Source organism: Myotis nattereri (assembly GCF_964212035.1).
Source record: "Myotis nattereri genome assembly, chromosome: 2".
NCBI classification, from domain to species: Eukaryota; Metazoa; Chordata; class Mammalia; order Chiroptera; family Vespertilionidae; genus Myotis; species Myotis nattereri.
Window position 1 is genome coordinate 25,906,289 of NC_138076.1, and position 18,566 is coordinate 25,924,854.

Genomic DNA, 18,566 nt, shown 5'->3' on the forward strand with positions numbered 1-18,566 from the left:
AATTTTTTCTTGTTCTAAAACCACACTGTTTTCATTACAATATCTTTTAGTTTTAACTTGCTAAAATATATGTCATTGTAAATAGTTTGGAAAGAAAAGAAAAGCTGAGGGGAAAAAATAAAAATCTCACCATTCTAAAATAACCACCAATAAAATGTGTATGCTTCCTTTTTGATGCTACAGTTAAATGATTGAGCAAAATGATAAAATGTATGGAAAACAGGCCTAATGAGGAAAGGAAGGAGTTCTTTAGCTTAAATAGGGGAACACAGGAAAAATAAAATATGCTCTTAAGAATAAAGAATTTTTAGAATAATGCTAGACAGCAGTTCGTTTTTTAAAAAGACCTAGCAGGAATAAAATTATGTCGCTGAAACAGGTTTGGCTCAGTGGATAGAGCGTCGGCCTGCAGACTGAAAGGTCCCAGGTTCGATTCCGGTCAAGGGCATGTACCTTGGTTGTGGGCACATCCCCAGTGGGAGGTGTGCAGGAGGCAGCTGATTGATGTTTCTCTCTCATCGATGTTTCTAACTCTCTATCTCTCTCCCTTCCTCTCTGTAAAAAATTAATAAAATATATTTTTAAAAAAAGAATAAAATTATGTCAAAAGAAACTGGACTACCTAGAAGCCAAAATAATGAACGAAGTAGTTGTTACGGACTAAATGTTTGTATCCCCAACCCCAAACGTGATGGTATTTGGAGGCAGGGTCTTTGGAGATGAGGCCATGAGGGTGAGACCTCAATCATGGGATTAGTGCCCTTACATATGAAGAGGAATCAACCGAAGCCATCTCATCTTTCCACCATGTGAAAAGCAAGAAGGCGGCCATCTGCAACCAGGAAGAGAGCTCTCACCAGAACCCCTCTGCGCTGGCACCAAGATCTCGCACATCCAGTCTTCAGAACCGTGAAAAACAAATGTCTGTTTTTCAAGTCACCCAATCTATGGTATTTTGTTAGAGTGGCCCAAACTAACACAGCCATCGAGATCCGTGGAATTTCCATCCCTGGGCGACTCTGGGAAAGGTGTAGCGGAGCTACACCCTCTATCAGATGGGAAGCTGAGCATCCCTTACCGCTTGTCATTCACAGTCAACCAAGATTCCTTAGACTTCAGTGACCTTTGAGATGAAACTGCTTAATTTTAGTGAATTAGCTCTAACAGGCAGGGGTCTGGACATGATGATCCATCAGTTTGTATGTGGTAATTAGAGGCAGACTAGATCTGATGACCCGGTTTGATCCTGGTTTTCAAAAGATAAATTAGTCTTGTGGGATAAAAAAAAAAATTCAGGAAGAAATGGTTAGGAAATTATTTAATTGAAAGGAAGAAGGAAGGAATTAAAACAAGTATTGTTTTCAATGAATGTTAAAAGACCAAAATTTTTCTTAATATTATGACTAGTAGGAGGAAAGCAATGGAAAAGAAACGGGGAGTCTCATAAAAATCAAGCCACTTTCTAAAGCAGAAATTGGCACACTCGGGAACATGAAGGGAGAACAAAAGAGAAAAGTGACAAGTGACGAAGAAGGCCAAACCTAGAACTTTTTATGAAGAGGAAAGAGATCTATATTGTATCATGAAGAAAAGGCGGGCTTTTTTTGTTTTGTTCTGTTTTGGTTTTTGTCATTCAGATTACAAAACCCTGGAATGGTCTATCAAAGAAGATTGTGGAAGCTACGGTCTTAGAAATGCCAAAAAAAGTAACAGATGTTTTTCTGTCTTGCAAAGGTTTAAATACTTGCTTGTCTAACATATGTAAAGGGCAGGACCAGAAAATCTCTTGCATTTTCTTCCAGTTTTTGATCTGCCTGCAGCCCAGCAGTCTTTTGCAGGTTGACAAGAAGTCTCACATGTGTCTCTTTCAGAAAATTAACACCAGTTCCTTACATTTGCGATGTGCTTTTTGTTTTCCAAATGTTTTGACAAGGGGAAGGGTACAATGAAATGGTCCCGGGATTTAGAATCAGAAAACTAGGCTCGAGTCCTGAATCTGCATTTTTATTAACTTGGGACACCTTGGAGAAATTACTTTCTTCTCTGTAAAATAGGGATAATAATAATACCAACATAACAGGGTTGTTGCCAGGGAAAAGTGAGATGAGGTCTGAAAGGATTTGGAGAATTTGAAAATATTTTGCATATGTAAACAGTTAATTCATTATTCTCTTTGTCTGCTATACATTGATGTAGAGAGGTACCACTTTCCCATTGGCAGGTGAAGCATAGCTTTCCCATGATCACCAGGAAGTGATTTGGCCAAGACTGGAACTTACCACTTCTAACTCAGAAAATCAGTTCTCTTTCCCTGACCCCACACAGCTTGTCAAGCAGAAAAATGTTCTGGCCTTGAACCCTTCAGATGGCACGGACACACGCAATCCCTGCCCAACTGCCCAGTTTCCAACTGTGTTAAGTGGTAAGGCTGCTTAGTTTGTGGGAGATCTTTTCCAGTTCTCACTTTGGTTGAACATGTTCTGACTCAAGATCTCTTTGTGGGTGAAAAGCTTCTAGAATCTTTGAGACGTTTGCATAAGCGTGCATGCACCTGTGTGTTTAACAGACTTGGCAGGTTTAGGCGTGTGGGACAAATGCACACAATCCTGATAAAAGGTCAAAATAATTGACTGAAGAAATCACTCTTTCAGTCTACGTTCACTTTGATGGTGGTGCCAGGGTCACGCAGAGCTAGATGCTTGGCCTTAGCCAATGCAAATAGAGAAAAACAAACTTTTACACAATGTAGGTCAATTGAAAACCTAGAACTAATTGAAAGTCCCAAGAACAAGAGAAATCTAGAAAAATTCTGTTCCCCCCAAAATAACTGCACACGTAAAATAACAGAAAAGTAGATAATAGAGAAATAAACACAACTATAACAGACTGATCTCAACAAAGCAAAATAGGAGTATCACTAGAATTATCAATATAGACTTCAAGGCAAAAAGATTAAGTAGGATAAAGAGGTTTACCATCTATTGATATGAGATAAAATCACCAAGAAAATATAATAGTATTCAGCCTTCACATACCAAATAAAACAGTGTTACACTAATATAAAGCATAAACTGTTAGAGAATATATGAATTTGAGAATAACAATCATCATAGAAGACTTGAATACTTCAAGTGGAGAAAACACTTCCTTTTTAAAGAAAATTTGTTTACATGCTAGCCAACAAAGAAAATCTCCTTCCTGTCTGTTGGCTGACTACTCCCACATGTAATTTATCTGCATATTATAAATAAAATGTAAGACATTTTCTGACTCTATAAACTCTGAAGGGCAGGTACTAGCGCCTGAATGTATGTTGAAAGCACTCCATAACAGAAGATGAATAAGTCGCTGACCAACATGGTTGAATGCATTACCAGTATCACATATGTCATGCTACAGGCATCACCAAGCACAATCACACCCAAAAGTACCTGCTCTGTCCTGCACCTGTCTCCTCAGTGCTACCTAGGGACCCCTGAGGCTTTGTGGATCCTGGTAGCTGTGCACACTACACGTTCTCTTCTCTCTGTCAGCAAACCCCAGTTTTGTGCTAATTCCTGCAATTCACTAGGTCTGCACCCTGATCTTTCCTTTACCCACGGGAGAAGTGTCACCCCCAGAAATGGGCACCACAGAAAATGTTTTCCTGGCCTGTGGCAGGTAGAAGAGTGTCATGACGAAGTGGGATTTTGGAAACCCCTCCAGGTGTTGTCAGGGGAGTGGAGCCAGGGGATTTGTCAGTAAGGCCTTGCCTGTCTGGTGGGCTTTGGTAGTTAAACAGTAGGTGGGGCGGGCACGTTTCAGAGGTCCCAGCGTAGAGCAATCAAGATGACAGTACTCTAATCAGAATCAGCTTACTGAGGCCCAAATTAACCCAGTGTCACCTGTCCCCTGACTGGCTCACTAATCCAATAGTGATTTAGTAATAATGATATTCATATTCTATCATCTCCTCATTTATTGGCTAGAGTAATTACTCTTTACATATCTTGGATATTTACACTAGTAACGGTAAAGGGATTTTTAAAACAACACTCCCTGAAAAAGTTTTCCAAACATATTGAATGTTTAATAGAAGCCAAAGAGAGGGGAATTAATACAAATCTTGACCCTTAGTCTCTGGTTTTGGCTCTTCCTAACTGACTTCTGACTTCTCACTTGAGATTAGCCCAGTTAGGACTATGTGGGAATGCAACCTCATGGCATTTGAGTAGTGATGGCACTCTGGGACAGCACTGGTTTGGTTTTGTTAGTGTACGTGTGTGGGTGAGTGTGTGTGTGTGTTTGCATCTTGCAGTGGGGGCCAGGGTATACTTCTTACCTTGGGAAAATTTTCCCTGACCACTTTCTGCAGGAATTATTTTACCTCAGGGCTTGACCAGCTCTGTCCAGCAGTAGGATTAAGCAATCTACATATTATGAAATATAATTTTTAGTAGCCACATTAAATAAAGTCAAAACAGGTGAAAGTAATTTTAGTTGTATATTTTCACCCATTAGAGCCAAGCTATTATGATTTCTAAATGTCATCAGTGTACACATTAAGTTCATTTACATTTTTTGTGCTGAGTCCAGAAGTCCAGTTTGTACATTCCATTTATAACATACTCTCACTTTAGATTTTATAAGATTCACAGCCATAAAATAATATTCACATAAATAAGTTATCCAAATATATTTACAAGTTTCCCACTTAAAGATCATGTCAGATGAACAATGAAAAGTTCCTGTTGGGTCTAGTAACAAAGGAGTCATTGTGACCTTAGCCTAGAATGGTAAGGGCAGGTGGCAGTGCGGCTGAGGCTGGTCGGAGGAGGTGGGTGAAGGTGAGGCCACAGAGACACATGCTGCAGATGACCTTTCTCAATGGTTCACAACTGAGGGGTGGGAGTTGAAAGAGCAGTGGTTGAAGAAGGGTCCAGGGAGACCAGGTGAGAAATTTCCATGTAGTTAGGAAAGACTTGTAGCTATGTAATGCTGAGGGAAGAATTCAGTTCATAAAGAGAGATTAAAAGTATAGGGATGCCCTAGTCGTTTGGTTCAGTGGATAGAGCAACGCCCTTAGACTGAAGGGTCCCGGGTTTGATTCTGGTAAAGGGCACCTACCTTTGTTTGCAGGCTCGATCCCCAGCCCTGGTCAGGGTGCATGTGGGAGGCAACCAGTTGATGTTTCTCTCCCCCATCTCTTCTATTCTCTGTAAAAAAAAAAAAAAAAAAAAAAAGTCAATGGAAAAATATCTTTGGGTGAGGATTAACAAACAACAAAAATAAGTATAGGGGAAATACGGAAATGTTGGTGGGAAAAGCTTAATAAGAAGGAAGAAGAGATGAGATCCAGATCACCACTGGAGGATAAAAGAAATTTAAGTATTATTAGAGCAAATTGGGAAGCAATAGACGCTTATCAGAGATACTTTCAGATTTGGCAACTACGTAGGTAAAATTTCAATCTAGTAGTATTTTCACAAGTTTTCTGTGAAATAGCAGACCAATTAAGGGATATCAAATATAAATGAAAGAAAAAAGTGGAGAAATTTTGAAACAGGCTTTAGGAAAAATTGAGTAGTAAATATGTCAACACATAAAAAGAAAGTAAAATTTTCAGGCATTCTGGGTGCTTCATGATAGATGTAGGTGATTTTGTTGTATTAACAGTGGTACCCAAATATCGTGCAATTATCTTAAGACCAGCAGTAGCTATAGCATGACAGATAATCAGATCTTTAAATTTGAAGTTTTACAAGGTAGACATGATGAGTGGTAAAGAATTTTGGACTATTCCAGGGAATTATTGAGATCATAGTCCATGGAATCCAGGATTAATAGGAATGTGTGTGTGTTATGTGCCATTGAGTCAGCTCCGACTCCCAGCAACCCTATGAATGAGTTAGGTCCAACAGCCCTGTTCTGTCCTCAACAGCCCTGTCCAGCTCCTATAGATTCATGCCTATGGCTTCTGTTATGGAGTCAGTCAATCTCCTATTTATTCTTCCTCTTTCCCCGCTGCCTTCTATTTTTTCCCAGGATTATTGTCTTTTCCAAAGAACCATGCCTTCTAATTAATACAAAGTGGGGAAATTAAGATAAGAATCTGGTGATCTGGCATAACTTGCAATCTAGAAGAATGGGTATCTATTGTATGAGTGTTTAAAAATATTAGAAATCAGACATTTGTAGTAGGTGAATATGTTTTCTGAATTATTTATTTTTGAACATGACCAAACTTCTGGGATATGGGAGTGAGTCACTAAAAGTGGGTTGGTTGGTGATATCGCTAATGATTTTAGCTCTGAAATCCAAGTGGTCAGTGGGTTAACCAAATGAATACTCACATAATACAAAAGAATGGTAGGAACTTGGACTTAGAAAAAGATTGGGTACTGTGTATCATGAGAGAATACCAAGACTAAATCAGGTGTAGTGAGAGTGACAATGACAAAAAGAGAATAAAATCATACTCATAAAGAAGAGGGTCTTGCCGAAACCGGTTTGGCTCAGCAGATAGAGCATCGGCCTGCGGACTGAAAGGTCCCAGGTTCGATTCCGGTCAAGGGCATGTACCTGGTTTGTGGGCACATCCCCAGGGGGGATGTGCGGGAGGCAGCTGATCGATGTTTCTCTCTCATCGATGTTTCCAACTCTCTATCTCTCTCCCTTCCTCTCTGTAAAAAATCAATAAAATATATTTAAAAAAAAAAAGAAGAGGGTCTGATAAGATGTTGGAGGATAAATGATCTGGACTAGGTTCTGGGTTTTGACCTTGAGCTTTCTGTTCTTGACAAATCTGCTTGATGATTTCCCAGGATGCTGGCGAGATCTATCCCCCGAGGGAGGGTGGAAGGACAAGATAGCTGAAGTAATTGTCCTAAGAAGGCAAGCTTCATTTATCATGTAGATCCAATTTCACAATTTATTTTTATAGAATAAATGGAAAAGAGATACGATGGTCAAGACTTCACAGAGGAAGTGTCATGATTGGGTAAACCAATCCAAACCAAAGCCTGACTTAAGCATCTCCATCCCATTGAGGATGTCCAGTAACATATTCAAGAGTCCAGTTACGAGAATCACATCCCACCCAGGCAATGAGGTCAGATACCACCAGTGGGAGGAAACCTTGGACAAGCCCCAACAGGTGTGCTGGCAGAAGAGACTTCAAGGACTCCAGGCCTGCAGCAGCACAGGACAACTCTTAAGTCCTTTCGATCTTACCAAAGCCCTGCAAACACTGGTGCCTAGTTGCACAGGCGAGTCCCTGCCTGGTGTTCTCACAGGGGGTCCTCACGGCAGCTCCATGTCCAACCCTGCCAGGCCCTCACATGGGGCAGAGATGATTCCAGGAGCTGGTCTGAGCATCCCACAGCTCCCCTGCAAACAATTCCTGGTAACTGAGAAAGATATCAAGAAACAGGAAAGGAAAATGAAGATGGCAAGAGAGAGACTGGCGAGAGCGTTAATTGCAGACAGACTCGCTAGTGAGACAGAGAAAGTGAGGGACCAAGAAGAGCATCCTGAAAAACACTAGGAAAAAAAAGAGAAGACGGTGCAGGTGAAATGGAGAACAACACGTTGTTAATGTCTCTTTGCAGTGTCCCTAATGTTTTCTTGCTTTGAGCTTTTAAAACTTTAAAATATACCAATGCGTTTCTGTATTAAACTTCTTCATGTGACATAGGATATATAGACAGTGATCTTTTTGAAGTGAGAGATTTGGTTCCAGGTGAAGAGAGAAAGATCTTTCCTTTTCATGTTGTACTCTCATTTTCCTTTGCTATGTGTGTTATTTACTTGTATTTTAACGTCAACAGAGGGTTATCAAAGTCATGGGATTATTTAGTGTTTTGCCCTCACAGTCACAGAGTAAAACCAACCAGTCAGAATGACTTTTCCTTTTTGTGTAATATTCCTGTAGATTCCAAAATAGTATTTTATTAAGGAGTTCTTATATTTAGGTTCTAAAATAAGATATCTTCTTCTAGGTCTGTATTTTTTCTGTCCTTTGTTGCACATTAACTTAGAGTTGCATATAATGAAATACCAGACTTTCCTTCATTTTTTAGATTTATATGTGTTTCAATTTAGTTCATGAAGATTGACATGCCATTTGGGAGATTACATTATCAAGAGAGACTGTTTTCAGCATCATTGATCTAACAATGAGCTACTGCTTGTTGAGATTTATTTGTTTATTTACCTGATCAAGCATGTTGTATTATCAAATCCTCTTTATCATTACTAAATTTGTGTGACATATTTATCACTTCCTGAGAGTAATTAAACAATAATAGAGTATCTATAGTATTTATATCTTCCCTAAAAATGAATTATTTTTAAATTGACGCTTCTCTCCTCTATTCTCCCATGTGGTAATCATCTGAAATTTTAGTTAGAATGTGTTTTAATGTCTTTCATTAAAATTAATACTAATTTAGTTACACTAATTTTCTTCTTTTCCTCATTATTTATGTTATATTTTTCTAGGCTTACATTTCTTCTTCCTGATGTACATTCTTTACTGGTTCTTTTACTGAAGGCCTGTGGGAGGTTACTCTGAGACTGTCTGTATGTCTAAAAAGGTCTTTATCTCTCTCTTTGACAGATAGTTTGGCTGGGTATTTAAATTAGGTTCTTAGCAATTTTTTTTCTTCTTTGTTAAGTTTAATATTTCTGATATTATCATTATTTAATATTATCATTATTATAATCTTTAGAGAAAGCATTCCTGAGAATGACTAAGGATGTGAAGCTCACACCAAAAATGTGTGAATGGGTAGCATTAGTGTAAGTTTAATTTTTAGCCCTTGGGTATCTTCAGCTGTGGTCTTCTGTGTAGAGATCATGCGGTCTATTCCCACACACCCAAAGCAGGAAAGCACAGCCTGCCTCATGCCTGCGATGCTTTGGGCTGCTTGTTGGGCAGCCTCTGCTAGAACTGTCTAATTGAATTCAATGCAGAGAAAGATGTGGGTGGGTGTGGGGAAAGACTTAATTGTTTTTCCAAGATGTTTTCCCCCCCTGAGTTTTATTCATCTTTACATCCAAAGCAGGCACAGTCTTTATAGCCTTGATGTTACTTGGACTCAGGCTTCCTTCTGCTACTCTGCAATGGAGGTTAGGAAGACAATGTCTGGAACTCAGGAAATTCTTTAGCATCTTTCTTAATATCACCATGCCCTGTGATTAGTGTCAGTGGAAAACTACAAAAAAAAAAAAAAAGCAATCCAGGCAGTATGACTAATGACCCAGACCCTTCAGAGCCCCCAACTAGGCAAAGATCCTCAAACTGCTGAGGTGCTTGATAAGGACAAAGGGAATATGAAATGGGAAATGGAAGATGTTAGCTATAAATACCAGCTATGAAAAGGTGAACAGCTGCAAAAACATATATTTGATGGTTATGAGTATTTTCTATTCTGTTATGAATAAGTTTGAGTATATCATATATATTATACTATATAATGTGTATATGTATATTAGTATATTAGTGTCTGAAATTAATTGTGCATGAAATTCGTGCATGGGTAGGGTCCCTAGGCCTGGCTGGCGATCAGGGCTGATCGGGGCCTTCTGGCTGTTGGCCGGGGCCTCCCTTCCCTGGCTGCCAGCTACTGGTCGGGGCCTTCCTTCGTTCTGCGCTGCTCCCTGAGGGTCAGTACACATCATAGCAAGCAATCAAACTCCTGGCCTCCTGGTTGAAATCCCAAGGAGACAATTTGCATATTAGCCTTTTATATATATACTAGAGGCCTGGTGCACAAAAATTTGTGCACTCAGGAGGTGCAGGGGAGGTCCCTCAGCCCGGCCTGTGCCCTCTCACAGTCTGGGACCCCTCGGAGGATGACCATCTGCTGGCTGAGAACTGCTCCCCAGGGGATTGGGCCTAAGCTGGCAATCAGACATCCCTCTGGAAGCCCGGCAGCCATTGGGGGATGTCCACTTGCCAGCGGGAAGCAGACCTAAGCTGCAGTCAGACATCCTTAGCGCTGCTGAGGAGGCAGGAGAGGCTCCCACCACCACCGCTGTACTGGCAGCCATCAGCCTGGCTTGTGGCTGAGCAGAGCTCCCCCTGTGAGAGCGCCCTGACCACCAGAGGGCAGCTCCTGCATTGAGCGTCTACCCCCTGGTGGTCAGTGTGTGTCACAGTGGCCAGTCATTCCCAGTCTTTCTGCTGTTAGGGTCAGTTTGCATATTACCCTTTTACTATATAGGATAGAGGCCTGGTGCACGGGCGGGGGCCGGCTGGTTTGCCCTTAATGGTGTCCTGGATCAGGGTGGGGGTCCCGCTTGGGTGCCTGGCCAACCTGGGTGAGGGGCTGATGGCTGTTTTCAGGCTGCCCGCACCCCCTTCAGGGTGGGGGTCCCCACTGGGGTGCCTGGCCAGCCTGGATGAGGGGCTGATGGCTGTTTTCAGGCTGCCCGCATCCCCTTCAGGGTTGGGGTCCCCACTGGGGTGCCTGGCCAGCCTGGATGAGGAGGTGATGGCTGTTTTCAGGCTGCCCGCACCCCCTTCAGGGTGGGGGTCCCCACTGGGGTGCCTGGCCAGCCTGGATGAGGGGCTGAGGGCTGTTTTCAGGCAGGCCAAGCCTGCAATTGAAGCTCCCAGTCTCTCCTTTTTTTTTTTTTTCTGGGATTTATTTACCTTCTGTAATTGAAACTTTGTTGCGGCTCCAGCTCCCAGGCCGACTGGCTGAAAGCAGGTTTCTGGGTTTGTTTATCTTCTATAATTGCAACATTGTTTCTTAGAGTGCACCTCAGAGCCCGGCCACACAGATGGGGAACCTTGGCTTCCTCCATCACTGGAGAAACCAAGCCTCATGTTCGCTTCAGCTGCCTGGCTGCCAGCCGCCATCTTGGTTGGCAGTTAATTTGCATATCACCCTGATTAGCCAATGGGAAGTGTAGCGGAGGTATGGTTAATTACCATGTTTGTCTATTATTAGATAGGATAGATGTGATATATAATATGTAATATATAATATGATATATAACGTAATATGTTATATATAATGTGTATAATGTATAAATATAAATATAAAATGAATATATAATATATGTATATAATGTAAAAAGTAGAATTTTTAAAGAAGGCTGCTGAGATAGACTCTTGCTGCAAATGTGGTCCCTTCTTATTAACTATCAGTGCATTTTGGGCCATTGGAAACCCAAAGACCCAAAGATACAATAAATTATCCCTTCCGGCCATATGGTGGGCACAGGACTTATTAAATATTCCTACATGTAGGGTTGGGTCTCAGGAGCCTCGTAGCCCTACAGGAGAAACCTATCGGACGCCCATGCCTTCTTCTCAGCCCTGGGCTAGCCCTGGGAACTGGCACTTCTCTTTCTCTTTGGAGGCAAAGTACAGCCTTATCTGTCTTTACTTTAGATAATCACTTTGCTGGGTGGCTGTGCCCTATCACGAAAGGCCTGGGCTGCCAGGAACCAGAGTTTATCCTCAGCTCTGGCTGTCCTGAAAAGGCCTTCCTGGCAGAGTCTGCCTGATGAGTGTCTGGGTGACATTTGCAGCCATCAGAAAAGAGGGAGGTCACTCAGAAGTGCCAAGAAATTCATCTGGCCCTTGCTCTTATAGGATATTTCCAAGAGATAATGTTCCAAATGCAAGTGGTAAGCCTTTAGTTCCTGATCATGGGGTGGGTAGTGGGGGTAAATGCAAAGCAGTGTCTGTTTTTCACCCAGATTGAAAACATTCACTATGTTAATTAATACTAATACTTCCAACCACACCCTCCATGACATGCACACAGCACAAGACTGTGGAAAAGATACAGCCATCCCAGGGGCTACAAGCTCTAGGGGCTCAGGTTCAGCATCCCTTTTAGGTTTCATTGGTAGCAACACAATTGAGCACGTAAACTGGTGGTGATTGTTTGAGACCATGAGCCTCAGAATCACAAGGGCCCAGAAATTACCTTGGGCAGCAAGGGAGATTATGGGGACATTCATTGGCCAGGATTATGGTCTCACCCTGTCAACCCAGAGCTCACCTGTGATCCGGCAGGCCCAGCCAGGCAGGAGCTGCCACAATGTACTTGCTAGAGAGGCTGGCAGCCTCCTAGAAAATTCCTGCCTTAAAGACAATTGTATGAGGAGTTGCAGGACTGATGGAAGTTCTAGATCAGGGGTCCCTCAAACTACGGCCCATGGGCCACATGCAAATACAAATATTGTATTTGTTCCCGTTTTGTTTTTTTACTTCAAAATAAGATATGTGCAGTGTGCATAGGAATTTGTTCATACTTTTTTTTTTTTAACTATAGTCTGGCCCTCCAACGGTCTGAGGGACAGTGAACTGGCCCCCCTGTTTAAAAAGTTTGAGGACCCCTGTTCTAGATGATAGGGAGCATTGTTTATGGAACAAGGCCCAGCTGTAGCCTTAGAAGTTGTATCACAGATCTTTCCCCTGATAAGAAACAAGCAAGAAAGGAATCTCCAGATCCTGGACACGAATCCCAGGAGGGTTCAAATGTAGGAAAGGATAATCACTGAGGCTCTCGCACGGCCGGAGGATGGAAAGTGCTGCCTGCCCTTAGTCCATTCGCAAATGCTCTTCCTCTGGCCCCATCCTCTCCACATGCACGTTTTAATCTTTGTATGTTGTTTTCCCTACTTAGTGCTGACGCACTTCCAGAGGTTGACCCAACAGACCACAAGCTCCTAATCTTTGGTCAAAAGAAACCTCAACAAGAGAAGAAGAAAGTGTTCCCTCTGCCTTTGGAGCTGCCCAAAGGCAGCCACTGTCCTGGGACAGGACGTGGTCTTGGCAATTGTTTTGCAAGCCGCCTCCATATCCACCTCCCTAAATCCCCAGGAGTTCTGAGGGGCTGTCCCTGCCCCTTGCCCAGGTAAAGGATGCTAAAATGAACCTCTCCTCTGAGTAAGGGGTATCTGGGGGTGTCAAGAGCCAGGGAGGGCAGCTGGCCCTTCTCCCTTCTCCCATATATAATAAGATGATGACCGTGCAAGATTTCTGAATCCAAGGAGGAATGTGAGATTCTGAATCTCATTTCGATGGGCACAGGAAAGTGAACTATATATACCACAACTCCCAGACCGTTCAAGAAACAGGATTTTAATATTCAAATCTAACACTATTTACAACCTGATAAATATTGCCTCTCCCCAATAAGTAACAGGTGCTGGGGGAGACATGTCAGAGATATGGGGTGAGGTCGACCCCTCCCTCTTGGGCTTCAAGGAACCCTAGAAGGTTCATAATGTTCTCCTCCCCAGGTGAGTTGAGAGGAGCTGACCCAATGCACCCAGGTGTCCCAGCTGTGCCCCACTGCTGGGGAAGGGGCTGCACTTGAGCTGGTCTCCAGAGTGGGATCTGCCCCTGGTGCTTGGCTCCGTGTCAGAGGCCTGGTGGCTGATTAGAGTCAGTTTATGTTGTGGGGTCTCTGCAGGAACCACAGCCTTCCTCCCTGCGCTGAGTGCTCAGTCAACTGTACTCCATTTGTTTCTGACCTGAGGGAAGTCATTTAGCATCACCCATTTCACAGAAGAGAAAACTGCGTCCCAGAAAGGTGAGGTGACTCACCGATCACAGGACTAGTAGGTAGCGGAATTGGGATCCCAACACCGCTGTCTGACTCCCCAGGCTCTCCGACTCTCCAGAGAAGGGTGGTACGTGGAGCCGAGGCTAAAGACCTTCTAGTCCAACCCTCTCTGATGTCATGAGGAGACTGAGGCCTCACCCACAGATGTGCTTCCTGACTTGGAAGGCAGGGCCTGAGTCCAGCTCAGACACCCTCCTCAGTTCTGCATGCAGCCCAGGGAACCAGCCAGGCGGCTCATGTTGGGCCTCCATTCCCTCATCGCTAAGATGGGCATGACATCCCAGTTCTCAGGGAGGCTGACGTAGGGAACAAGGGAACCCTACCCACTGTGTTCCCCTCACAGCCCCGAGGTCTGCTGCCGCCTGGGAGGTACCAGCTGACTGAGAGGACAATGCCAGCCCTATCGGGGCTCCTGGTCTACCTGGAGCTCTGATGTGCAGTCCTACCCACCTGAAAATGTCCCCACATCTTCTTCAGATGGGGAATCGAGGGACTCTGCACCTTTAAGGGGTTGAAATTAGAGAAAATTCAGATGTTGTCCCTTAGCAAAAAACTATTCAAAGATCTCCTGTTACAGGTGCCTATCCGAATTTTAAATGTGCTTACCCTTTGAACTAATAATCTTCATTCTAAATATGTGTCATGGAGAAATTCTCATAAATGTATGTATATAGGAATGTTAGTTACACTATTTTACTAGCAAAAAAACCAACCAAACAAAAAAACAACAAAACCCTGAGAACCACCTATATATCTGTATAAACTGGAAACATATTATAGAATACCATGTACCATGATGAAAAATGAGCTACATCTATAATATACTGATATGAAAAGATGCCCACTATATATTAAGTGAAAATATACTATAAACTAGTGGCCTGGTGCACAAAATTCATGCAGGGGGAGGGGTGTCCCTTAGCCCAGCCTGCACTCTCTCCAATCTGGGACATCCCTCTCACAATTGGGGACCACTGGCTCCTAACCGCTCACCTGCCTGCCTGCCTGATTGCCCCTAACCATTCTGCCTGCCAGCCTGATCGCCCCCAACTGCCCCCCCACTGGCCGTCTCACTCCCAACTGTCCCCCCTTGCTGGCCTGATTGCCCCCACTGTCCCCCCCCCACCAGTCTGATCACCCCCAACTACCCCCCTCCCACCAGCCTTCTCGCCCCAACTGCCCCCCCCCCCTGCTGGCCTGCTCACCCCCAACTGCCCTCCCCTCCTGGCCTGATTGCCCCTAACCGCCTCTGCCTTGGCCCTGCCACTATGGATTTGTCTGGGCGGCAGCCATGGAGCTGGCTGGGGCAACCAAGGAAGCCAAGCCTCCTGCGCCCACTCTCCAGCTGGCTTGGCTCCATGGCTCCGGCTGGTGCCACCATCTTTGTCACATCAATTTGCATATTCCCTCCTTATTGGCTGTGGGTGCTGCCATTTCTATCATGAAGTGATGGTTAATTTGCATATTACTCTTTTATTAGATAGGATGTGTATATCTATATATCTATATATACCAGTATATATTCTGAGATCATTTGTATAAGAATCATATCTCCAAATCACTATATAACTCACAATTTTACCTCCTTGCTGCTTCTTTTTAAATAAACTTTTGATTGATTGAAGTCAAACACACACTCAGAAAATTACACAGGTGACACACCAGTGTTACCACCATTCAGATCAAGAAATAGAATGGTAACACACCATTCAGACTCGTTACCACGGACTCTGGAGTACAAGAGAAAGGCTGAGGTAAAGACATAGACTTGGAGTTAGCATATGAAAGTAATCGAATAATTGTCAAAATTGGATAAGGCCATCCAAGAGAAAGGTATAAAGAGAAAAATATAGAGGGCTGAGGACTTGGGGTACATTAAGATGTGAGGGAAACAGAGAGTGAACTGGAAGACTGAGAAAGATGCCGGAGGTAAGAACACAAGGAAATGGTCCACCTCCTGAGACAAGCTGGTCATGTGCAACACCGAGCCCAGGAGTGACGTCCAGGTACTCACACCAGGTGGGATTCCTCATTGCATCCTGTGACCCTGTCACACTGGCCACAAACTGATTGAACCAGATATCCATGCCCAAGGACCTATGGGAGCTCTTATATTGGTCAATGGATGCCACACCAAATGCCTTCTCCTTTTGGATCACACACACACACACACACACACACACACACAGTGCAGAGCCAATCAACACAGAAACGTAGGCAGTAACTAAAGTCTGGGAAGAATCCACGAGGTGGAGATAAGAGGGAAGAAAGATGCCCAGGCAGCGTGGCTCAGTGGTTGAGCATCAATCTATGAACCGGGAGGTCACGGTTCCATTCCTGGTCAGAGCACCGGGTTGCTGGCTCCATCCCCAGTGTGGGGCGTGCAGGAGGCAGCCAATCAATGATTCTCTCTCATCATTGATGTTTCTATCTCTCTCTCCCACTTCTTTCCCCTCAGGAATCAATAAAAAAAATATTTTCTTTAAAAGAAGGAAGAAAGGGGTAGCACATAAGGAAAAGCAACAAAGTGGAGTCCTTTACAGGAAGGGCAGAGAGAAGTATTCTGGAGAAACCATCTGCAGTGTGTTGGGAACCTTCTCATGCCTGGGAGCCTGTCTGCTTCACAACTGAAAGGGTTTTCCATTTCATTGCTGTCCTTCCTCTCCTCATCATAAAGTCCCCACCATAGGTAACCCAGGAGTGACCCCTACAGCTGCCTGGTCAGGGTGAGTGCTGGTGGCCTGGGGCAACGTGTCTGAGTCACACTTCTTGTCACTTCCCCAACCAGGGCATAAGGCATAAAAGGCACCTCAGTGCCACTGGGGGTCAGGGGCACATACATAGTTCCTGTTGGGGACACTGGTCTTAGACTAGAGGCGCTGGCATCTCTGCCACGCTCGCTGCCTGGACCTGAGCGGGGTGAGTGCTTCTGTCGCCAGGATTGAGACCCCTCACTTGGGCCCAACCCACTGCTACTTTTTGCCTGTGTTGGTTTAAATATATATATTTTAGTGATTTGAGAGAGGAAGGGGAAAGGAGAGAGAGAGAAACATAATGATGAGAGAGAACCATTGATCAGCTGCCTCCTGCACACCCCACACTCGCGTCCCCTACTGGGGGTCGAGTAGATAACCCAGGCATGTTTCATAACTGGGAATCGAACCATGATCTCCTGGTTTACAGGTCCACGCTCAGCCATGGAGCCACCCCGGCTGGGCGCCTGTGCTGCTTTTTATTCAGTGTCTTTAGACCCCTGTGAGCCGGGGAGGAGCGCAGTGAGGCGCAGGCTGCAGTTGGGAACACCTGGTCCTTCTGCCCTTCATTGGAACTTGCTTCCCCTTTCGTCAAAGGTCCCAGTGCTGCCAGCACGTCGTCTGGGCACCGCCCCCTGCATCTCTGCCTCAGCCACAGCCCACCCATGCAGCAGCTCCCGCAGGCTGGACCAGGGCAGCTGCCCTCCCAGCCGTCCTTTCGCTCCTGCTTGGCACGACCTCCCGGACCCCAGAGACCCAAGAAGCAGGTGGTGTTCGCAGACAGGAAGGGGCTCGCGTTGACATCGGCGCTCAGGTTTGAAGAGGCTGTGGGCAGAGACTCCGAAGAGGGCGCGTATCCCGTGGCCAGTTTCCCGCGCGCAGCAACCACCCACACGCTGGGCATCCCGGCACCCGGCCCGGACTCCGCGGGTCTCCAGGCACCTGCGGACTCCGAGCTGGTGCCCAGAGCAGCGCTCCATGCAGGGAGCCTTCCTGCGATTCTAGAAGCCAGTGCAGATGCGCATCGCCTTTGATACTTGGGGCTCCTTCAAAGAAGTGCGCTGGGTTCCCACGCCCGGTTTTTTGCGGAGGCGAGACTGACCGCTCCGCCTACAGGCGGTGTTGCCTCCAGGTCTCCCCAAGCCCGGTGGGCACCATGCGTCTCTGCTTCTCTCTCGTGTGCTCAACAGCTTTTGGGGAACAGTTACCAAGGACAAAACTGTTGTGTGTACCTAGTTCACAGTCCTGCACATCAGAATGACATTGAACTCCGTGGGCCTACAGATCGGGTGAGCCCTGGGGGTACTCTTGCCGCACAGGCAAAGCTTGAATTCCTTGCGCAGGAGGTGGTGTTGGAACTTCGTTCAGACCCTTCTGGCTCCTGGTCGCACAGTGGGGAGACAGGATTCAGCTCCGAACCACGCAGAAGGCCCTGAATGCCTTGCACTCTTGTCTCCCTCACTTCCTGACCAGAGGGAGGAGGTTTCCTTCAGGAAACCTGGGAATGGCGCCCTGTATGGTTTGCAGGGACGCCCTTGGAGCGCGGAAACAGAAGAAACGGAAATAAAGCCTTTAGATGTGATTAAAAGGCCTGGCAGAGTGTCTGGAAGGACTGTGTGGGAGGCGGCAGGGAAATGTGCTCTTTCCCTTTCCTCTCCTCTGGAAAGGGCTAGTTTTCTGGCTACATACTTGCAATTATCTTGTGTCGTTGAAATTATCTTGGGTTGTCAGCTTCTGCCTAAAGCAATGTACCTTAAAGCATTCTCAACCGTTCATGTTGTAAAAACTTAGCACCCCCCACCCCCCACCCCTGCCGCCCTTTATCGGCTAAGAGTCTGGAAAAACTCTGTTTGCCTCAAATGTATATAGTTGGGTACATTTTTTGGAGTGTCATTTACCTAGATCCAGAAGCTGGACTTTTGTTCTTATAAACAACAGCAACAACAATTTTTGTTCCCACACTTTCCTTGTATCATTCACACCGTTCTGAAACTGCATACTGAACAATTTGCCTGCCTCAGGACCTGGGAAGGGTGCGACAGGACTCGCCATGGGCACAGCTGGCTTCTAGGCTGGCCACTCCTGGGGCACCCAGAACGAATGGGTTGGAGAAATACATGAGTATTTGTGCCAAGTATGCCTCTAGCTTCAATTTCCAGTGTCCTGGGAATCTTTAGTCTTTGGAAGATTTTAACCTCTAATCAAAGATCATTCATTCTCTCAGATCATTATTCAT

General features: G+C 44.9%; 1 protein-coding gene across 1 annotated transcript; it reads left to right on the plus strand.

Annotated features, from left to right (window-relative positions):
- Positions 1–6,943: 6,943 nt before the first annotated feature.
- MBD3L1 (methyl-CpG binding domain protein 3 like 1) lies at positions 6,944–7,525 on the plus strand (the record flags this gene model as incomplete). Its single annotated transcript, XM_081084793.1, has 1 exon — positions 6,944–7,525. One exon carries the CDS (start codon positions 6,944–6,946, stop codon positions 7,523–7,525), a length of 582 nt encoding a protein of 193 aa, XP_080940919.1.
- Positions 7,526–18,566: the final 11,041 nt, after the last annotated feature.